The sequence below is a fragment of the Aegilops tauschii genome, chromosome 3 (assembly GCF_002575655.3).
Source record: "Aegilops tauschii subsp. strangulata cultivar AL8/78 chromosome 3, Aet v6.0, whole genome shotgun sequence".
Taxonomy (NCBI): Eukaryota; Viridiplantae; Streptophyta; class Magnoliopsida; order Poales; family Poaceae; genus Aegilops; species Aegilops tauschii.
The window spans coordinates 524246251-524270319 of NC_053037.3; the positions used below are offsets into that span (position 1 = coordinate 524246251).

Consider the following 24069-nt stretch of genomic DNA (forward strand, 5'->3'; position numbering starts at 1 on the left):
TCCTAGGTGGTCTCAACCTGCCCTGTCGCTCCGCCATAAAGTAACAGTCGGGGGCCGTCAGGAACCTAGGCCCACCTCTACCGGGATGGAGCCACCTGTCCTTTCAGCCCCCTCATCAGAATCACTTGCGGGTACTCCTCGAGCCGACCCGACTTTAGTCACCACATGTGTCAGGTATATAATGTATATAGTATATACCCGTGATCACCTCCCAAAGTGATCACGGCCCAGTAGTATAGCATGGTAGACGGACAAGAGTGTAGGGCCACTGATGGAACACTAGCATCCTATACTAAGCAGTAGGATAGCAGGTAAGGGTAACAACTGTAGCAACAATGACAGGCTATGCATCAGGATAGGATTAACGGAAAGCAGTAACATGCTATACTACTCTAATGCAAGCAATATAGAGAAGAATAGGCAATATCTGGTGATCAAGGGGGGCTTGCCTGGTTGCTCAGACAAGGAGGGGTCGTCTTCGATGTAGTCGAACACACGAACAGCGGCAGCGGTCTCGGAGTCTACCGGAAAGATGTAACGGAGGGGGAACACAATAAATAACAAAGCAATCAAATGTAACACAAAGCAAGACGCGGCGATACGTTGTGCTAGGGGTGACCTAACGTAGGGATAGGTGATACCGGCGAAGGGGTGAAACATCCGGGAAAGTATCCCCCGTGTTTTGCGTTTTCGAACAAATGAACCGGAGGGGAAAGTTGCGTGTTTGCTATGCTAGGGATGTGTGGAAGACGAACAGACTGCGTATTTGGATTCCTCTCGTCGTTCTGAGCAACTTTCATGTAGAAAGTATTTTCATCTGAGCTACGGTTTATTTTATATGATTTTCTAAAGTTTTTAAATCATTTTAGAATTTATTTAATTAATTTAATTCGAAGTTTAATTAATGCAGCAGCATGACGTCAGCAGTTAACGTTGACCGTTGACCTAGTCAACTTGACAGGTGGGTCCCACCTGTCAGGGAGCTATTAGCTAATTAACAGTAGTTAATTAGGTTAATTAGTTATTAGGTTAATTAATCTTAATTAGTTAATATTAACAGGATTAATTAAGTTAATTAATTATTTATATATTTTTATTAATTAATTTTACAATTTATTTATTTATTTTTATTAATTATTTTTATTAATTATTTATTTAATTAATTCCTTTTTTCTTTTTACAAAACATTCTGGGGCTGGGCCCCGTTTGTCATAGGCCCTAGGGGCCTTAGCGGGCACCGGGCGTTGCAGGCGACGCCCGAACAAACGCAGCGGGTGCGGGCGTCCAACCCGGGCGCGAGGCAGGCCCGAGCGTCGGCCGCGCGGGCCACGGTGAGGCCAGCCGACGGCGACGAGCAGTGGCCAGAACAGGGAGATGCCGGAGTACGGCCACGGGCGGCCTTGGGACCAGGCAGCGCACGGCGGCAGGGGTTGGTGACACGGCCGAGCGGCAGTGCGCGCGTGCGTGACGGCGCGAGGAGCAGAGGCAGGACGCGGGGAGAGGAGGAGGGAAAGGCGGCGGCTCACGGCGGGGAGTAGGGTCCAGGGCAGCGGGCTCGATGGAGGTTGATGCGGCGGGGTCCAGCGACAGCGGGGACGAGGTCGAGGATGGAGAGGACAGCGATGGTGACGCGAATCCCGACGAGGTCGGGGAGGCGGCAGCAGCGAGCTTCAGGACGGAGCTCCAGGCGGCGGCTTGGTGCTGGGGACGACGTGGATGCAGCCGGATCCGTCCTGGAACGGGAAGGGGCGGCGGAGGCCGGCCGGACTTGCTCGTTGGTGCGGCGGAGGTCGGGGCCGAAGGACGTGGAGGCGCGGATCCGGCCAAGTCCGGGGCGGGGACGGTGGCGCAAGGACGGTGGTTCCTCGGGGCGGGCGCACCGGCGGGGGTAGGGCTCCCGCGCGGGGAGCGTGGCAGCGCTGGAGAAGCGAGAGGGAGTGGGGAGGGGAGCGTGCGTGCGGTGGTTGCCCCGATCCAGAAGGGGATCGGGGAGAGCGGGGAGGGGGAGATTGCGTGGGGGTAGCAGTGGGTTAGGGTTTCGGGGGCTAAGGGGAGTGTGGGGGCGGCCTGGGCCAGATGGGCCAGCTGGTTGGGCCGGTTGGCCCGGGGGGTTTTGGGGGTTTCCCTTTTCTTTCTATTTTGTTTCCTGCCTTTTATCTTTTCCTTTTTTTTTCTTTTTTTCTGTTATAGTTTTGTACCCTATTATTTTAGTTTTAGATAAATATATACTTTGTTTATAAATTAGTATTTCAACTTAGCCCATACTCAAAAAGTCCAGTCCTCAATAAATTAGTTTGACATTTTATTAATTACAAAAGGTATTTAAATAATTGTTTTTGCTGCTGTTTTATTCATCTCATATTATTTAAACATTTTATAAAGGTGTGGTTTCTCCACCATAATTATCTATGCAATATTTGGTTCATTCCGAACATTTTAATTTTAATTTTTGAAAACTTTGTTGTTTGCCATATTTTGAATTTGAATTTTGATCCGGTTTTGAACTAACGCGAGATTATCAACACTAACAGAGGTGACGTGGCATCATTAGCGTAGGTTTACTGTAGCATAATTATCCGGGCGTCACAAGTGTCCTCCCTCAGTTTGCCTCGGAGTTCATGGGCCTCAGCACAGTTGCAACCATGTGGTCTTATCTCTGTCAGCGCTATCAGCCCTCTGGTGATGCTCTCTACTTATCTGTGGTGCGTCAGGAGCATGCTCTTCAGCAGGGTGACTCTTCTGTTGATGAGTTCTACACACAGAGTTCTACCATCTGGCGTCAGCTTGACTCTCTTCGGACAGTTGTGTGTGGAACTTGTCGTTGCTGCCAGACTATGCGATCTGACTTGGAGTTTCAGCGTGTCCATGAGTTCTTATCGCGCCTCCATTCCGAGTTCGAGCCTCGCCGTGCTCACGTGCTTGCTCGTGGTCGTGTTCCTATCTCGGAGGTACTTGTTGAGCTTCGTGCTGAGGAGACCCACCTTCGCTCTGCTGGGTTGCTTGCGGTTCCTTCTGTGTTGGCTGCCCGAGCTCCTGTGTCGTTTGCTCATCTCACTGCTCCACCGCTCCTGCCCAGGTGGGTTGTGCCCACCTGGTGGCCCCCTCTGGTACTTATTTGCTCCAATATTCTTCAAATATTCCATAAAATTTCTTCGTGAAGTTTCAGCTTGTTTGGAGTTGTGCAGAATAGGTAGCCTGACCTAGCTTTTTCAGGTCCACATTTCCAGCTGCTGGAATTCTCCCTCTTGGTGTGTACCTTGCAAATTATGAAAGAAAAGGCATTAGAATTACTCCAAAAAGCATTATTATGGATAAAAACATCATAAATAATGGTAGGAAAACATGATGCAAAATGGGCGTATCATCCATCTCCTCCATGTCCATGTCCATGTACGAGTAAGCACAACCTCACCCATGTTTCTTCTACTCCATCTCCATGTCCTGTCAGTGCTCCATCTCCATGTGTTGGATCTGCTCCATGTCCATGTGTTGGTTATGCTAGTTGTGCTCTGTATGGTGTGGGAATGTCATGGTCTGAATCTAGTCTGTAGAAGGTTGGTTGGAAAAAGAAGGATCTTTTTGCTGAAGATATGGTTTAACCAGAGATAAAGGAAATGCCTTTGAATAGTTATTCATGTGTTCTACTACTTGATTTGATGTGTGTTTAAGGATCTTTTCAGAAACAGAACATTTGTAACAGATGAGAGTTAGGGGTTAGGGTTGAAGCAGTAAAACTTGTGATAGTGTCAAAGTTCAGTTAAGGTGTCAAAAAAGTTCGGTTATTTATGTCAAAGTTCAGTTATAGGTATTTAAAAAAATTAATTAGTAAGGTACTGTTTATTTTGTCTTTTGCAGATGGACCAGTGATGCTTGCTTAGGCTCGTTGTGCATATAGCAACTAGGTTTAAGCAAAAATGATTTTATTTTACCATAGAAACATGCTGAACATGACAAAAAAGGGCTCGGCAACCACCCTAGACCCGTCATATCTAGGGAAACATAACATCACAAACTTCCTGACAGTGCAGAAATTGGTTGAACATCGTTGATCTGACAAGGGACCAGAGGGTCAAGACATAGGGCATGGCCAACGGGCCAGGCTGGACCGGTGCCCCAGGTCTCCATGTTGGATTCAACAGTCCAGCTCACATCTACCTGCTGCTTGCAGATGAAAGCGGACTCCTGCAGAAGAACTCGTCTCCTCGCTGCCAAAAGCTAGATAAAGAAGAAAAAGCAAGCGAAATGACCCCCGCTTGCTGTGCTCATGTTGTCCTTATTCGAGAAAAGGACGAGCATTCATCCTCCTTTGTATGGGTCACTAGGTCCCATAGATGGTGGCTCCCATTCAGTGGCTAGAGTCAAGGACGATGGTCTCATTTTTTTTGTCGTGGATGTACTGGGGCAGCACCAAGTGCCGCTCCCATTGTACATGCCCTAAAGCGGCACGTCCACCTCGCCAGAAGATGCCTTTAAGGACTATCTTTATAACACGAAGGCATAGCCAAACTCACCATTTTACGAAAGCGGTGACCAGACGACCCCTCACACCATCGCAAACTGGACTAAGAATTAGGAAAATCTTATCCTTGATCCGTACGGTTCTACCATCGCCACCACATTGTCGTAACCGGACAAGCAAACTCTAACCGTAAGCGAAGCGACTCAACCAAATTGCATCCCCCCTCTGGAGTGGCAAGCGAGGGAGGGGACCCGTGGCCTCGTAGAATGAAGATTCTTAGTAATCGTTTTCGCTCTTTTTTCTTTATATCCTACTTCTTTTTTACATAAACATGTCCATTTCATTCTAAAAAAAAGCCGGATCGTTCTTCATGCGCGACCTGGCAAACCCAATGACCATGCATGCACGTGACGATCGATCGAGCTGCATGCGCCCTACACGCTGGCCGCCCGCGAGTTGACTTGACCGGCCGGGCATATTTTTAGCCAACGCCATTAATGGGCCGCGTGTTGGCGCTTTCTCGCTTCCGGCCGGGCACCAATAGTCAACAGAACTACGCTTAAGATCCGAGAGCGAGCGAGCGATCAAGTCTCATCGAAGTGAGCCGTCCGCCGCTGCCGCAACCCATCCGTGGAGTCAAGCTCGGAGAGCTACCCTTGCAAGGTACTGTAGCTACTAACACCATGGGTGCTCGCCTTTTTCCATTTCGTTTGGCTTTTTTGCTGGATGATCTGCAGCGGCAATGCTGCGTTGCTGCTTGTACGGAACTACGGATCGAGCGGTCAATTAGCCCGCGATCATCACATTCCTTCGTGATTTGGTCGGCTGCGTATTCAGTTTGTGTGAGCTTCAGCCTAGCATAGGTTGCATCCGGAAACTAGTGTCGTGTCATGGGGATCATAGGTGGAGACGATCTCTTCGGAGGCGGCGCGCTGTGGAACAGTGGATCTGTGATTTATACAGAGGCTCGTGGTCGTGGGTTATCTATTCATGGTGGCTTCGGAGTCAAACAATCCCAAGCTCGAAGAGATCATCTGAGCTACGCTCAGCTCGCCACCTCCGAAGAAATCGCCTCCACCCATGACTATCTTTTCGTCAGATGTTGAACATTGATCAGATTTTCTGCTAGTTGCATCGGATATCCATAGCCATGCCCGCGGATCCAATTAAGGCCCAAGGTGATCTTCCCTCCAAAATGTCAACCGAGGCGGACGGAGTTTCTTATTTTTGCTTAAACTATGTATAAATATGAATTACAATTTACAAGTGAGTTCAAATTCGAACTCCACACCACTATAATTCTTCACTCCACTGTAATATTACAACGAATTCAAAATAAACCTAGCAATACTCCTCTAAGTATTTTATTACAATAATTTATTGCTAGCAATGTTTATAAATTAAAATAAGTCTACAATGTTAAAATAAAAATGCAAAATAATTGAAATACACCTCTAAGTATACATTGCTAGCAATACGCCCCTATCAATATTGTAACCGATTTTCCACCAAAAAGAGCGCTAACTAATGGCTGACGTTGGGTTTCACACTCGTTTCCCACCCATAGGCGGACCAATCCGCCCATGTTTCCCACAGAGCGCGACCATTCGCGGGTATATATACCCCATGGCCTCCTTCGCTACTGTGCCCCTACCCCCTCCCCTTTTTCCCGTTGCCGAAGGAACCAAGAAATAGAGGCAAAAAAATTGAAAACACTATTAAAAAAACATCAATCATTTTGGTGCCACCGCGCCCTCCTCGTGGACCTTTCCCTGGCGAGATGGAAGTGGACCAGAGAGACAGAGAGAGAGAGAGAGAGAGAGAGAGAGAGAGAGAGTTCTGCGAGAGGGTGTGAGACAACGGCGAGTGAATCAAGGACGACACGCACCCTAAGGCCGAATCAGCCGTCGACAACGCTCGCCTACTTGCCGCCCTCGCCTGCTTTGACTGCAGGTCAACGGCCTCCTGGGTAGAAATGAACGTTGGATTCACGTCGACGTTCAAGACTGTGGCCTTATCATGCATCAAGAATGTACATACGTTCCACGATCGTAGAAGTCTCCGTAACCGAAGCCTTCCCCACATATGAGGTCACTTTCAAGAGGAGGAAAAGCTCGTAGTTCAATTAGTAGAAAATCATAATTTAAAGGTTGTTAAAATCCTAGTTGTAATCTTTCTTGAATTCCATTTAGTAAATCTATGTTAAAATTAGTTGAAATTCATGTTGAAATCTAGTACAAAAACTTTCACTGTCAAGTTGTAGAAGAAAGATGTCCCCCATTTTTCAGATAACAACATTAGCAGAAATGATAAGTACCTTACGTCATGTACAAGTATACGAGAAATCAAACGTTTTAGATGGTAATTCTAGTGACGCAAAGATGACAAGCTAGTTGGTAATTTTCTGTCAATAAAACGCACAAAGTTGTCATGTTTCCCAGCTAAAATTGCCATCAGGTCCAGAAAAAAACCTAAGGTATGTATCATTTCCGTAAAACTAAGGGACCAGCAGAAATTTCCACGGGTAAACTAAAGAAAAAAGTCACCGTGTACCCGCTCTACCGCCGTGGTAACTGCGACCCGTGCTCCGCTCCGCTGACCCCAACTCCGAGTGGCGGCGGGCGAGCTGACGCGAGTGCGTCGGCCGCGGGCGGGGGCGGGCCGGTCTCACGGGGGTCGGGGGGCGGGCTGGGGGTGTAGGGGCGTACCCTCAAACTAGACGCTGCCGTAGGTAGCCATGCTCTTGTTTCCGCCTTGGACATCGGCTCCGCGGCTTCCGCCGTCCGAGCAAGGGGATGCGGACGGAAGCCGGGCGCAGGCGTGGGCGTGGCTGCAGTCCCTGTCGCGGCGGCGGCCGGGAGCAGCAGCTGAACGAGGTCTGCCACCGATGGCGCCGTGCCATTCGGCCGTCCAGGTGCTTCAGTTTTCCTCCCCGAGATCCTTTCCCTGAGACTCTTACTAGCTTCAATCCAAAACGCAGGCCCATATATTTTCCTTATCCGTGGAATCAATTAGAGAGTGCTGAAATTTGCATCATCCACCTCTGTTCACTAATGTGAGACGTTTTGGCAGTTCATTGAACTGCCAAAACGTCTTATATATAGGAACAGAGGGTGTACTTGCAGGTGGCAGCATATGTGAAACTATGGAATTAGGCTTGAAAAATGAATTAGGCAGCATATGTGAAGATCAGATTAAAGGGGTGAAGTAATCAACTTTTAGATTCTGTATCGTAAAAAAAAAACTTTTGGGTTCTGTATTCAAAATTGATATTTCAACTTACTGTAATAAAGTGATGGTAGTAATCAGCAATATTTGCTTTTTAGTCTGAGTACTACAGTTCAAAGTCAGGTTTAAAGAGGCAAACCATTTACTTAAGGTTTAAGAGTAACTGGTCCTATTCCATAAAAAGAAGTAACTGGTGCTATGTAACTGGAATATCAACCTAACAAGGTGCAGGGTGCATTGAAATTTTTCCCAAGTATGAATACTCTGATCTAGTATTTCACTATTTCTGTTACATACACGATCAGAGGATTGGTGAGATTACTTTTTCCGTTCAGTTAGCTTTTGTCTGGATCCAGATATACATTGTGAGAACTTACTCAAACATGCTTCAGAAGATATCCTCATTGTATTTAGAATGATTTCAAATTATGCATACCTAGTATGTTATAATTTGATCCTTTTGTTTCCTAGTAGGGGTATTCTACTGTTTGCTGTGTCTTTTTGAAGGATTTCAATTTATTCTCGTAGGCCATCATCCAATTGGAAGAAATTATGAAAGTCGTATTACCTTTTGCAGGCCATAATCAGGTCATATTTGAAGAAATAATGTTCAGACAGAAACTCTTTGTGGAAGTTGTAAGCGCCAATGACCTTTCGGACAGTCTTGAGCTACTGAGTCCCTGTGTTCAGCTTCGTTTTGCTGACCAAAGTTTCACTACATCGGTCAAGAGGAAGGTTCGATGTCCTGTATGGTTCGAGAAGACCCTGTTTGATGTGTTGGACAAGGAAAGGCTTCCTTCTCTTGCTCTTGAAGCTTATGTCTATAATGTCATTGATGGCTGCCAGTTTTTCCTTGGTAAGATCCGGATTTCTGGGGCTAGCTTTTCTGACTCATCTGATGAAATTGTCAAAGACTATCAGTTGAAGGGTCGGATGTTCAAGCGATCGAAGGGAGTGTTGCTTCTTAGAGTATTTCTGAAAAATGAAGCCCCTGTCTCACAAGTTATACCCTCTCCTGTTCTGGGACTTCCTGTACAGGCACCCGCGGATGCTGTAGTCAAGTACGTTCAACCAAACTTTGAAGATGGAATGATTGTTGGGCGTATATGCTACTTGTTTGTACGTGTGGTAAAGGCTCGATGCTTGCCTGATGTGGATGTTGACCAAAAGCCTGATCCATATGTAGAGGTAAATGCTGGTAACCTTAGAAGCATCACAAACTCTGTACCTGAGGAGCAGAACCCAGAGTGGAACTCGACTTTTGCTTTCTCCAGACGCCAGTTGGACAATGCACAGATAACTAGAATCTATGTTGTTGTCTATGACGGGTTCACAGATGATTCTGTTGGATTGATCTCATTTGACCTAAGTGACATTCCTGAGCGTTCCCGAAATGACAAACCAGTAGTACCGAAGTGGCACCAACTTATTGACCAAAGCGGAAGGACAGCACAAGGTGAGTTGATGCTTTCGGTTTGGAAGGGCATGCAGTCTGATGAGGCATTCTGTGATTCATGGAAGTCCGACTGGTTAGAGGCGAGCGGAGTTGTGCGACCGCACATTGTGCCCAAAGTGTACAACTTACCCAGGCTGTGGTGTCTGCGGGTCCATATAGTTGAGTTCAAATGTATTGCACTAGCATGTGGAAGCAAAATTGTAGAGTCATATGTCACAGTGGTGGTAGGTTGTCAGCGAAAGACGACGAAGAGAATGAAGAAGCCACTAGCACATTATGTCTGGGATGAAGAACTGACATTCGTTGCTGCAGAGCCATTTGAGGATGACCTTCAAATATCTATCCAAGCACATCTAGGGCCTGGCAGAGACAAGGTTCTCGGCCGAATCATCATACCCGTGCAAACAGTTCAGCGTCGAGTTGGAGGTCTGTCGTCTGCCGAACTCGAGCATCAATGGCATGATCTTCAAGTTCCACCCAATGCAGCAGTTGCCAATGGTGCTGGGGATGAGTTGACTGTGTCATCGTGCCGCGTTCATCTCACTACCTGCCTCGACAGTGAGTACGGTGCCCACTATGGCTCTGGAGACCACACGGATGAAATCGCAAATCCTCCACTTGTTGGCTTGCTTGAGGTTGGCATCATTGGAGCACGGGGCCTGCCTCCTATAAAAAGGAAAAATGGGAGATTGTCGTCGCATCCATATTGTGTGGCAAGATATGGCCGGAAGTGGGTACGAACTCGTACCATCATCAACAGCCGCGATCCTTTATTCCAAGAGCAGTACTCATGGGATGTTTATGATACAGCAACAGTCCTGATCGTTGGAGTGTTTGATAATGCCCAGGTGGAAGAGTCAAGTTCAGGAGGCTACAAGGGTGTCAACATAGGGAAAATAAGGATACATCTTTCCGATCTCCAACCTGGTCGGATATATTGTCATGCATACCCTCTTCTCGTTCTACAGCCTTCAGGTGTGAAGAAAATGGGTGAACTGTGCCTGTCTGTGAGATTTACATCAAAGTCATTAACAAACATGGTGCGTATGTATGGCTCCCCCAATCTACCAAAGATGCACCATCGGGACCCACTGCAGATTCTGATAGAAGGTCTGCAGTTTCATGCTGTCCAGATTGTGGCATTCCGACTGAGCCAGATGGATCCACCCCTACGCAAGGAAGCAGTGGAATACATGTGTGATGTGCAAAGCCACCTGTGGAGCATGCGGAAAAGCAAGGTCAACTTCTACAGGATCATGTCCGCCCTCTCAATCGTCATCACATTTTGGCAGCGGTTTCTCTATGTTTGTTCATGGGAGAACCCCGCGATCACTTTGCTGGTCCATGCTGTTTTCCTCTTGGCTCTTATGTTCCATCGATTCATACTCCCGTCAACGCTCCTATTTACCTTCTTCAGTATAGTATGGAACTACCGGCATCGCCCTACTCATCCTTCCCACGTCGACATCAAGATATCTTTGACAGACACTGTACACCCAGATGAGCTTGACGAGGAATTTGATACCTTCCCTACTTCTCGTAGCTCTGGTTTAACAATGATGAGGTATGATAGGCTGAGGTGCCTTGCCAGCAGGATACAGACGGTCATGGGAGACGTAGCATCTTGTGGCGAGAGGATCACTGCATTGACAACATGGAGGGATCCTACAGCAACAGCAGTATTTGGGCTCTTTACTTTAGCAGCAGCCGTTATCATGTGTTTTACACCATGGAAAATTCTCGTCGCGATGGTTGGACTCTACATCATGAGGCACCCCAAGCTTCAACGGAAGATGCCGTCATTTGTTTGGAACTTCTATAGGCGATTGTCGCACAAGGCCGACAGTGTGCTCTGAATATCTTCTGTACTATTTGATGCCCATTGAGTCTGCTGGCTGCTCTCGTTTGTGGTAACTATTTTTTGCTACTTTGTACAGTTTCTTGAATCTGTTGGTTGCAACTCTCTCCTGTAATCTCCTGTTGTGTCATCGTCGTGTTGCAAGACTCGGTTTTCATGCAAAGCACAATCATGTTGTTGTAAGCCTTTTTCTCTCCACGCATGTTGAACAATACACACCAATTGTGCACCATTTGGAAGTACCTGATTTTCATTATGAGAATTTTGTTCGTGTACTCCTCGATTTGTTTATTTACTTGAACCGGGCTAACCCCCTTTCCATTAAGCATACCGGAAATACATCCAAATCCAGAGTACCATCTCCATTAACCCCCTTTCATGTACTCCTAGATGCGGCAGTCCTTTAAATTAATGCGACTACATGTTTCAAATTTCAGTGGCATCTTCAGAATCGAACTTCAAATTTTGTAAAACTAAAGCTCAAAGTAGGATCAGGAAATAGGCACTGTGTCTGTTCAGCAGCAAGACAATGACTGCACATTTTGAACATGGAGCCACCAAAGATGCCAAAAGCGCAATCTGGACGCAAGATTAGAACTGAACAACAACAAACCAGAATAGACTTACTATCATATTTTCTGCAACACCCACAGCACTGTCAAACCGAATCATGCATTTTCAGTTTTTTTCTAACAAACGCGGCACTGGAAGAACAATAAACCCTATGCATAAGCTGCACCTCTCACCGGCTCGTCTCCAGGGTTTAACTACTCATTCCCCGGGAAAAAAAAGGTGAGTTAATGAAGTACTGAACCCATGGATTTCAGAATCCTCTTGTAATGATTGTGGCTACATAATCAGATGGAACTTCAGAAGAAATATCATGGCTGTGTGATAGGACTAATAATTATCTTCTTCTTCTTTCGTCGCCGTCACTTCAATCACGCATGAATGCTGATTTCGCGGCTCGGTGTTCCTGGTCTACTTGGTACGATCGATCAGTCGACGTTAGCGACGGTAGCTCGTGTATCACGCTCAGCTCTTTCCTGCTGCTAAGGCTAGGTGCACCTAGAAATAACATAATGCATGAGACGTACTAGGATCGACGACGCAAGCTCTTTTCATGCTGTAATAGCTTGCCAGCATCGTCTCTCGATTGGTCTTCTGGATTAACTGTTCAGCTGACGCAAATGACACGGTTCAAGCTGAACTTTTCTGAGAGCTCCGTCTGAACCTGATAGACACAGGACTAGAGGAGTGTTGAAAAATACTCGAAAGGGTGAGGACTAATAGCCACTGATGCAGGTTACAGTGGCATTCTGATTAGAACAGTTGTCACTAACTTTGTTCTGACAGACCTGGAGTGGTTCTATGGTTCGTTCTACAAAACCGAGTCATGTGGAGTTTAATCTGTAGCTCTGAAATGTTTAATGGTTGAAGAAAAAGTTTGGCCAACCAAGGAAAAACTTGAGCCATACCAAACGATCAAATAGAGCATTTAGAGGAGGTATAAATAAATTATCCAAATCTAGCTGGAAATTTTAACAGTTGCAAAGCTATCTTGCATAAGAGCAACTCTAGCTAAGTCGTCGTATGGGCCCGGTAGTCGTAATAACCGCTAGTGTGGTGATTTTCGCCAAGAAAACGCTCTAGCAGATCCACCATCACATGCTCGATCGACATAATCTCTGGAGGCCGCTCTAAATTGAACACGTGAGTCTCCATATTTGGCGGTTGGGAGGTGCGATATAGCACGTCCTCCATCCATCTAAATCTTGGCGCCACGGAAATTCCAGGACTCATGCGCCACCCACACCTCATCCCTGCCCTGCCGACGTTTGGTGCCACCTCCGCCGTCCGGACCGCCATGATTTGGCCCCGGTCGCCTCCACAAAGACGTCCCTGGACCTCCAAACGTTCCGCCGCAGCCCCGTGCCTGCTTCATGTCATCCGGCCGTGCCACCCCTTTCTCCGTGCAACCTCAAGGTGTTTGACGAATTGACAAAAGGTACATTTTCCCAACGTATCCTTGTAAATCAAAGTTTAGTGGCTCATAGATTCGTGTACATGACATATGATTCACATTATGTGTACATGGATCCGTTGGTAGAGCTATTTTTTGATGATTTATCTTAGGATTCAAACTCCAAGTCGGAGAGTGAAATCATAGACGCCGAAGAAAACGAGGTTCTCATAGTGGTTGCTGACTGGATAGCGGTAGCCAGAACAAAGAGGAAGCATGGGAGATTGAAGGTTGGTCGTGCAATATTTCATGGGAACATAACCGAAGGCCACGAGAAGGTCATACGTGACTACTTTCTGTCTGGTTGTACCTTCCCTACTTACATGTTCCGTCGATGATCCCACATTACCGAACGATTGTTCCATCGAAATGCCGATGCCATGGAAGCCAATAAATCTTTCTTCCAAAAACAAAGAAGCGTTGATCTAATGGATTTTCCCTTCTTAGAAGGTGACCGCGACACCTCGAACGATTGCATATAGCGTTCTTGTAGATGAATTGGACGAGTATCTTCAAATGGCCGAAGATACAACCATTAAGTGCACGAAAGTGTTCGTTGAAATTATGGTGAGGGTTTATGTAGAGCAGTATCAACAAGCACTCAATGTCGATGACATGGCAATGCTTTTAGCGATGGATGCAACAAGTGGATTGCATGGGATATCCTATGGAGTCTTGACTGCATGCATTGGAAGTGGAAGAATTGCCATGTACCTTGGCATAGACAATTCAGCCGGCAATGCCATGATCCAACAAGTCTTTTGGAAGTTGTTGCCACCAAATATTTGTGTATTTGGCATTGCTACTTTCAGTTTCCTAGATCTCACAATGACGTCATTATCCACGGAGATCTCATACGTTGTAAGGCTAGCTAGTTGTACTGCTCCACCTTGGAACTACATTGTGAATGGCCACAATATGACCAAGGCTACTATTTAGCCGATGGAATCTATCCATCTTGGTCTACATTTGTGAAGAAAATTTGAAGGATCGAAGTGTTGGGAAACGTTGCATGGAAAACAAAAAAAAATCTACGCACACGCAATGATCTATCCATGGAGATGCATAGCAACGAGGGGGAGAGTATGTCTATGTACCCTCGTAGACCGAAAGCGGAAGCGTTTGACAACACGGAACGTACGGCACCTCCGAGTTCTGCACACGTTCACCTCGATGACATTCCTCGTCCTCTTGATCCAGCAAGATGCCGAGGAAGTAGATGAGTTCCGTTAGCACGACAGCGTGGAGACGGTGATGGTGAAGTGATCCGCGTAGGGCTTCGCCTAAGCACCGCGAGAATATGACCGGGGTGTAAACTATGGAGGGGGGCGCCGCACACGGCTAACAATTGATGTTGTGTGTTCTAGGCGCCCCCTCCCCACATATATATAGGTGGGAGTGGAGGAGAGGCAGCCAGGGGGCGTCCCAAGTAGGATCTGAATCCTACTTGGGGTTTCCCCAAGTGGCGCCCTCCTTTCCTTTTTTTCACCGGAGAAGAAAGGAAGGGGGAAGAAGAGAAGGAAGGGGGCCGAACCCCCTCTTCTCCTTCTCCTATTCGGCCACCTGCCATAGGGGGGCGCGCCACCCCTTGTGGGATGGGGTGCTCCCCTCTCATGGCCCATATGGCCCATATATTGCCCCCGGGGGTTCCGGTAACCCCTCTGGTACTCCGATAAATACCCGATACACTCCGGAACACTTCCGGTGTCCGAATACTACACTCCTATATATCAATCTTTACCTCTCGACCATTTCGGGACTCCTCGTCATGTCCGTGATCTCATCCGGGACTCCGAACAACATTCGGTCACCAAATCACATAACTCATATAATACAATATCGTCATCGAATGTTAAGCGTGCGGACCCTACGTGTTCGAGAACTATGTAGACATGACCGAGACACCTCTCCGGTCAATAACCAATAGCGAAACCTGGATGCTCATATTGGTTCCTACATATTCTACGAAGATCTTTATCGGTCGAACCGTTATGACAACATACGTTATTTCCTTTGTCCATCGGTATGTTACTTGCCCGAGATTCGATCGTCGGTATCTTTATACCTAGTTCAATCTCGTTACCGGCAAGTCTCTTTACTCGTTACGTAATACATCATCCTGTAACTAACTCATTAGTCACTTTGCTTGCAAGGCTTCTTATGATGTGTATTACCGAGAAGGCCCAGAGATGCCTCTCTGAAACTCGGAGTGACAAATCCTAATCTCGATCTATGCCACCTCAACAAACACCTTCGGAGATACCCGTGGAGCATCTTTATAATCACCCAGTTACGTTGCGATGTTTGATAGCACAGAAGGCATTCCTCCGGTATCCGGGAGCTGCATAATCTCATAGTCGAAGGAATATGTATTTGACATGAAGAAAGCAATAGCAATAAAACCGAATGATCATAATGCTAAGCTAACGGATGGGTCTTGTCCATCATTTCATTCTCCTAATGATGTGATCCCGTTATCAAATGATAACTCATGTCCAGGGTTAGGAAACCTTAACCATCTTTGATCAACGAGCTAGTCAAGTAGAGGATCACTAGGGACACAGTGTTTGTCTATGTATTCACGCATGTATTTAAGTTTCCGATTAATACAATTCTAGCATGAATAATAAACAATTATCATGAATAAGGAAATATAAAATAACAACTTTATTATTGTCTCTAGGGCATATTTTCTTCAGTCTCCCACTTGCACTAGAGTCAATAATCGAGATTGCATTGTAACGATTCTAACACCGATGGAGTCTTGGTGCTGATCATGTTTTGCTCGTGGAAGAGGCCTAGTCAACAGGTCGGCTACATTCAGATCCGTATGTATTTTGCAAATCTCTATGTCTCCCTCCTTGACTTGATCACGGATGGAGTTGAAGCGTCTCTTGATGTGTTTGGTTCTTTTGTGAAATCTGGATTCCTTCGTTAAGGCAATTGCTCCAGTATTGTCACAAAAGATTTTTATTGGACCCGATGCACTAGGTATTACACCTAGATCGGATATGAACTCCTTCATCCAGACTCCTTCATTTGCTACTTCTGAAGCAGCTATGTACTCCGCTTCAGACATAGATCCGCCACGACGCTCTGCTTGAACCTGCACCAACTGACAACTCCACCATTGAAAGTAAATACGTATCCTGTTGGTGACTTAGAGTCATCCGGATCAGTGTCAAAACTAGCATCTACGTAACCATTTACGACGAGCTCTTTGTCACCTCCATAAACGAGAAACATATCCTTGGTCCTTTTCAGGTACTTCAGGATGTTCTTGACCGCTGTCCAGTGATACACTCCTGGATTACTTTGGTACCTCCCTGCCAAACTTATGGCAAGGCACACATCAGGTTTGGTACACAACATAGCATAGCATACATGATAGAACCTATGGCTCAGGCATAGGGAATGACTTTCATTTTCTCTCTATCTTCTGCAGTGGTCGGGCATTGAGTCTGACTCAATTTCACACCTTGCAATACAGGCAAGAACCCTTTCTTTGACCGATCCATTTCGAACTTCTTCAAAACTATGTCAAGGTATGTGCTTTGTGAAAGTCCCATTAAGTATCTTGATCTATCTCTATAGATCTTGATGCCCAATATATAAGCAGCTTCACCGAGGTCTTTCATTGAAAAACTTTTATTCAAGTATCCCTTTATGCTATTCAGGAATTCTACATCATTTCCAATCAATAATATGTCATCCACATATAATATTAGAAATGCTATAGAGCTCGCACTCACTTTCTTGTAAATACAGGCTTCTCCGAAAGTCTGTATAAAACCATATGCTTTGATCACCTCATCAAAGCGTATATTCCAACTCCGAGATGCTTGCACTAGTCCATAGATGGATCACTGGAGCTTGCACACTTTGTTAGCACCTTTAGGATCGACAAAACCTTCTGGTTGCATCATATACAACTCTTCTTTAAGAAATCCATTAAGGAAAGTAGTTTTGATGTCCATTTGCCAGATTTCATGATCATAAAATGCGGCAATTGCAAACATGATTCGGACAGACTTAAGCATCGCTACGGTTGAGAAAGTCTCATCGTAGCCAACTCCTTGAACTTGTCGAAAACCTTTTGCGACAAGTCGAGCTTTATAGACAGTAACATTACCATCAGCATCAGCCTTCTTCTTGAAGATCCATTTATTCTTCATGGCTCGCCGATCATCGGGCAAGTCCACCAAAGTCCACACTTTGTTCTCATACATGGATCATATTTCAGATTTCATGGCCTCAAGCCATTTATCGAAATCTGGGCTCATCGTAGCTTCTTCATAGTTCGTAGGTTCGCCATGGTCTAGTAACATGACTTCCAAAACAGGATTACCATGCCACTCTGGTGCGGATGGTGCTCTAATTGACCTACGAGGCTCAGTAGTAACCTGATCTGAAGTTTCATGATCATCATCATTAGCTTCCTCTCTAGTTGGTGTAGGCATCACGGGAACGGATTTCTCTGATGAGCTACTTTCCAAATTGAGAGAAGGTACAATTACCTCATCAAGTTCTACGTTCCTCCCACTCACTTCTTTCGAGAGAAACTCCTTCTCTAGAAATGTTCCATTCTTGGCAACAAAGATCTTGCCTTCGGATCTGTGGTAGAAGGTGTACCCAATTGTTTCCTTAGGGTAGCCTATGAAGACGCACTTCTCCGATTTGGGTTCGAGCTTATCAGGCTGAAGCCTTTTGACATAAGTGTCGCAACCCCAAACTTAAGAAACGACAGCTTAGATTTCTTGACAAACCACAGTTCATACGGTGTCATCTCAACGGATTTAGACGGTGCCCTATTTAACGTGAATGCAGTTGTCTCTAATCGGTAAGAGACATCATAGATCGCACCATATCTAATAAAGTACGGTTACGACGTTCGGACACACCATTACGTTGTGGTGTTCCAGGTGGCGTGAGTTGTGAAACTATTCCACATTGTTTTAAATGAAGGCCAAACTCGTAACTCAAATATTCACCTCCACGATCAGATCGTAGAAACTTTATTTTCTTGTTACGATGATTCTCCACTTACTCTGAAATTCTTTGAACTTTTCAAATGTTTCAGACTTGTGTTTCATTAAGTAGATATACCCATATCTGATTAAATCATCTGCGAAGGTCAGAAAATAACGTTACCTGTCGTGGATTTGTCACGGCAGATGTCCTTGTGTGAGGACTTAGTCGTGAGGCCAACACATCTATGTGGTAGCTTGCGAGGGGTTGATCGGGATGAGAGACGCGAGGCGGATTAACACAAGACAAGGGTTTAGACAGCTTCGGGCCCCGGGAAACATCATCTGGTAATAGCCCTACATGATGTTTGTGGCTAGGTCTCATTATGCTCATGAGGGAGTTGCTGTATAAGCCGGCTCCCCTTTGTTGTGTCTAGCCTTCTAGATTATTTCTCTCCCCTTCTTGGGGTGCCCTGCCCCTCCTTATATAAGTTAGAGGGGCGGGTTACATGTGGAGTCCTAGTAGGATTAGGACTAGTCTATCTTCTAATACAAGCCGGATACAAGTCCAGGTCTTGATTCCTTGTAAGGGAAATATTCCTCATGCCTTTCCTCTTAAGCCGGCCCACCATCACATGAACCGGCCTACTGGGCCTTGGCCCTTGTCGTCCTTCTGACCCACCCGCCGGGTCACTAATAAGTCGCCGAGGCTCGGGCGGGTCTCCAGTGAGTCACCAAGTGTCAGCCGGGTCCACGGTGAGCCGCCAAGTCCGGCCGGGTCATATTTCCGGCCGGGTCATACCGCGGGGTATATCCCCGACATTAGCCCCCAGTTTAATTTGGATTTATCCATGTTAAACTGATCCTACAACATAAACACAAGAACAATTTTGACAGGTTGTGCTCCGGGTTAAATATCTTGTAAGCCGGCACCTGATCATCCTTAAGTCCTTGTCATTTCCTTCTTCTAGAAAATCCGGGTCAATAGGCAGGCTTCATAATTAATTTGCTGACATTGGCTTCTCATAGAAAAATATTGTGAAGAATAATTCATTTGATTCAGCTCCCAGTGCTTAACCAAAATATTGGTCTTGAAATACTCATCTGATTTTTAGCCGGCTTGAAGATGTAGAACTTGCCGGTTTATCATTGCCAAAATTGTCGGTTTGTAAATATTGATAGCACCGGGTCATAATTGTTGCTAACATCAAACTTGAAAATGTACCTCCCTTATATGCATATCACTTGTAGCCCCCAAGTCTTAAAAAGGGAGCGTAGTAACAGCTTAAGACTTGCTTCAATATAATGCTGCAATTTGAAGAAATCCAGGTTGTTCATCTCAATCACTAGTCAAAACTGAATATTCCACATATGTAGCCCCCAAGTGCCGGGTTGTCATGCTTGCAGCAACCTGGGACTTGAAATTGCCTTATGCTCATAAAAACTTCAACCAGTGTAGCCCCCAAGGGCCGGGTCATTATGCAATAATGAGCAGGGTCTCGGTAGATATGATCCTATAAACTTGAGTAGCAACGTGTAGCCCCCAAGGGCCGGCTCAGTAAGATAATTCTGAGCTGGGACTTCATATGTACTTCAAAAAATAACACCAAATGATGTAACCCCTACCATGGGGCTCGAACCCACGACCATAATATTAAGAGCCTTGTGCTCTACCAACTGAGCAGTGGACCCTTCAATATAATGGATTAAGGCTTGTGTACTTTTGACAGGAGCAACTGGTGCCCCCAAGGGCCGGATCATTATGATGTGATGAGTCGGGTCTTCAAAAAGGCAAGTAAAAAATGACCTTGCATTAGTCCCCAAGTGTCATGGTGCATGCTTGCAGCGACATGAGACTTCCATATTTAATATAATCATGATTTGAATAATGTAGCCCCCAAGTACCGGGTCGTAAGCCTGCAGCGACTCGGGACTATTCCTTTCATTGCAGAATAAATCATATCCATTGATAAATAAATAATAGCCATTGCGCTAAAGCGACTTTGAAAACCTCAATCATAATACTGGTTATTGATATCCATAATAAAAATCCAGCCATGTTGGCTATTCAAGATTTGAATTATAATCCGGTATGAAAACCTCAATCATTCAATATCATCATGAAAATCCAGCCAATTTGGCTATTAAAGATTTGAATACCTCATCGGTTGACAAGTAAATCCGGAGTTTAAATACCCGGCGGCTCTTGGCCGATGGCGACTTAATGCGCATTCATTGTAAGCCGGAATTTTTGTAACCCGGCGGCTTATAGCCTTTGTAAAAATCAAGAACTGATAACCCCATCCATGGAGGCTCATAGTCATGTCCAGTTTTTGACAAGATCACTTTGGCGGCTCATAGCCTCAATAACTCAATATTGAACAATATAAACCGGAGCTGAATAATCCGGCAATATCTGTAGAATTGGCTCATACTGTCGGCTTACATCACCATATCCAGTGAGGGTAATAATCCAATGATTTATAAGCGCATTATTCCAATGGCGCAATCCAAAATATACTGGCGACTTAACGTCCAAAGCCAGGGCGGGTTATCAAACTTCGCGTATTCATCCAACAATTTTAAAATATACCTGGAAGATTGGCTCAAATTGCCGGCTTACAGCGCCATATCCAGTGAGGGTGACAACCCAAGTACTCATAAGCGCATAGTTCCAATTGCGCAATCAAAGTATACCTGCAACTTAAAGTTCAAAGCCAGGGCGGCTTACCAAACCAAAAATATTCATACCATTTATTGAAAGACATACCTGTAGATTAATACCATGGTGATGCCTTGATAATTATAATCCGGGGCCAATATCAACCCGGAGTCATGAAATGTCATCATTTTGATTGCTCAAGGCAAAATATTCTGGCGACTTATAGTCTGCTATCAGGGCGGGTAATCAAACCCAAAGATACTCAATCATGAGTCATACAATCAAGGCTAAATGGCCTGTGAAATTGGTTCATACTGCCGGCTTACCATACCTGTGCAGTAAGGGTTACAACCCAAAGATTGAGAGCACAACGCCCTATTCAATTGATTCATACTGCCGGCTTACAACGCTGCATGCAACAAGTGGTAATATTCCAAAACTTAGAGCACAGGGCTTTAAGCACATAAAATCATCATATACTGGCGACTTAAAGTCCAAAGCCAGGCCGGGTTGAGGTACGCCGGATAAATTCATATATGAACCATAAGGCAACATAGTCCTCGTCGGTTTTCCACCATGTATTAACATGTCATAAGAAACGAATCTAAAAAAATGTTTAAATCAAATACAAATTAAAGACAAAACAAGGCTTTCACAGGCTGCCAAGCCTTCAATTCAAGTGCTTTTCAAGGGCCGCACAACCACTGAGTTAAACCTTCATTCAACCTTATAAGCCGGCCCTCACATGACCAATCGCCGTTTTAACTTTGACAAGTTCAGGGTCTGTATAAGATTGACTGTCAAGAGTACGACGAGTCATTCCAGGATTACCTGGGCGAAGTGGCAGACTTAAAAAGGCAGGATAACCCGGATTTTTTGGTGAATACACTTGGCGTCCAAGCCTATTACAAGGGTCAACAAAGCTCTTGTTCATTAACAAAGAGCCCCCAAGTGATGTTTCATTCCAGGCTTACAAGCCGGGTCAACAAGGGTAGTCATAGCTATGCTCGATGAGCAGGAAGCCCCCAAGTATTTTAAAATCATGGCGTATAAGCCGGATCAAAAGGGTAGTCATAGCTATGCTCGATGAGCAGGAAGCCCCCATGCAATTTGTAACAAGATAAGCCCATAAGGCAGGATGCCCATGTTTGAACCGCGCATCATGGCAGCAGGTCCTCTTCGGCAACCTTTAAACTTTTTAAGAACTCGAATCTTGCTAGAGATAAATTCTTTTTGAACTGGAATTTTAAACCGGATATTTGAGAGCTTCAAAGATTTGGGAGACAGATTTCCCTTGAACCGAATTTTAAACCGGAAACTTCATTTTGAGCCAGAAACTTTCTGACGGCCTTTAAACTTTCATCAATATAGCAGTAGTCTCCGGGGCTGGGTTATTGTTCCCTCCAATGACTCGGAGTTCTTGAATTCATTGATACCGGCCAATTCTGCCGAGTCATGTCATTGTAGCCCCCGAGTCTCAAGACGACTCGAGGAGTTGACTTGAGATTCTTCATACTTGGCCGTGATATAAACCGGCATATAGTTGAACAGCGGAACGCTGAAATTTATGTAAACCGGAGGTTTGAAGCGAATTGACAATCTTCGCAACATTCATTGCACACTTCCGGTATGAGTTATTCAATAAACCTCTGTGATATGACGGTCACTTTTGCAGTAGACAATTTGTCCTGCACCAAAAAACCTCACAAGACAGAGTAATTGCTCTTTCAAAGAAAGCAATATGTAATATAAAAATATACTGGATGGATTTCACCTGATATGCCAGGCCAGTAATTATCTACCGCGGAGTTGATGATCACCACGGTGAAGCTGAAATCAATCACGGCAAAATCGGCCGCGGGAGCAGACAGATGAGCCGGCCGCGGCATTGCGGACGGGCGAGTCAATCACATGCGTTTGTAAGCCAGCGGGGACGGGCGAATCGACCACGTCATATTGATGTAAATTGGGCCGTAAAAACGGCGGTTTCCACATATATTCATCGAGCATCATGGTACGGTCAGATGCTGGTGCATGATAATGGTAGCGCGAGCTATACATCCATGACACGGCCATCGCTCTTGCAGTGAATAATTGTCCTGCATAAACAATATCGCAGACCAAGGCAAAGATAAACTGCTCTTTGACAAAAATAATATGTGCCAATAAGATAAATTTAAATAGATATCACCTAATTTGTTCGGATGATCGATGATTCGTTCAACGCGACAGAGGCGGCTCAGGCAGACCGACGACCCAATATAGCCCCGGCGGCTCAACACGGAAGAGGCGGCTCAACGCGGCCCCGGCGGCTCGACACAGCAGAGGCGGCTCAGCGCGACCCCGGCGGCTCAATCACAGCAGAGGCGGCACAACGCGGCCCCGAGCTCAACACAGCAAGAGCGGCTCAACGCGGCCCCGAGGGCCCGGGCTTGATGGCGGCTTAGAGTGGTCCCAGCGACTCAAGATGGCCTCTACGGGCTCAAATGCCGCCCGCACCGGCAGCGGCTCAAGGCCGAGCGAGTCACGGCTGCGTGGCGCGGCCGGAGGAAAATGGGCAGGCAGAGCGGCCAGTGTAAGCCGCCCGGCGACTTGATGGAGGCAGAACACCGTGTTGCTCTTCGTCTTGTCTCTGATCTACAGCAGATAGAACGCATGCATGCGCAAGTTTCTAGTATAGCTCATCTGACATCAGATAAAGTTGCTATGCGGTCTTGATTAGTAGTAGCATCAGGGAAACAACCAAAATAGCCTGCTGATGTGATTTGACTCAGTCTTGGTACGTGAATACTAGTTGAGATAGTACTAATTGGAGTACTTGTCTGATTCGGTCTTCACATCAAGACTTTAGCAGGTCGCCTCCGGACATGAGGCAGCCACGCCACCGAGCGACTCTCAGGCATGGCCTGGTGATTTGGCCGCGGGGATTAAGATGGAAAATCTGCAGAGGCAGACGCAGAGGCGGTGATAGCGACTCGATGACGCAGGGCCACAGGTGCGAGCTCTGGCCGTGGCGGCTTAGAGGTGATGCCTGTCAACGAAGGCAGTCTGACGAGGCCGAGTCAACACTGCACCCGCTTCCAGGTCGTGGTAAACCGGACCAGAACCAGAGGTAGCTAGCCGACTCAGAGTTGACGCGTCTTCTTCAGAAGTCTGTCCGTCTCGGCGACTCAAGAAACAATCGCTGTCGGTCTCGGCGACTTGGAAGCAATCAAACCAATCGCAAGACGACGGCTCAACAAAACTGTAACCCTAAACCTTCCTGATCTCAATCTTGTATATGCTCTTCCGACTGCTCGTCGTTGATGTAGATCCTTTCTTCATCTAGAAAATTATGAACTCTTCGATCCCTTGGAAAAGATCCCTTCAAGAACTCAACACCACCGTGCGCGAGCCCCACGGTGGGCGTCAACTGT

At 46.0% G+C, this 24069-nt stretch overlaps 1 protein-coding gene across 2 annotated transcripts; it reads left to right on the forward strand.

Annotated features, from left to right (window-relative positions):
• The first annotated feature begins 4747 nt into the window (after positions 1-4747).
• LOC109741358 (multiple C2 domain and transmembrane region protein 5) lies at positions 4748-11181 on the forward strand. 2 transcript variants are annotated; one of them, XM_073510969.1, is made up of 2 exons: positions 4748-5122; positions 8265-11181. In XM_073510969.1, exon 2 carries the CDS (start codon positions 8294-8296, stop codon positions 10997-10999), a length of 2706 nt encoding a protein of 901 aa, XP_073367070.1. In that variant the 5' UTR covers positions 4748-5122; positions 8265-8293; the 3' UTR covers positions 11000-11181. The 2 variants fall into 2 exon arrangements, with proteins under 2 accessions (XP_073367070.1, XP_020156025.1); XM_020300436.4 differs by lacking the exon at positions 4748-5122 and adding an exon at positions 6999-7373.
• Positions 11182-24069: the final 12888 nt, after the last annotated feature.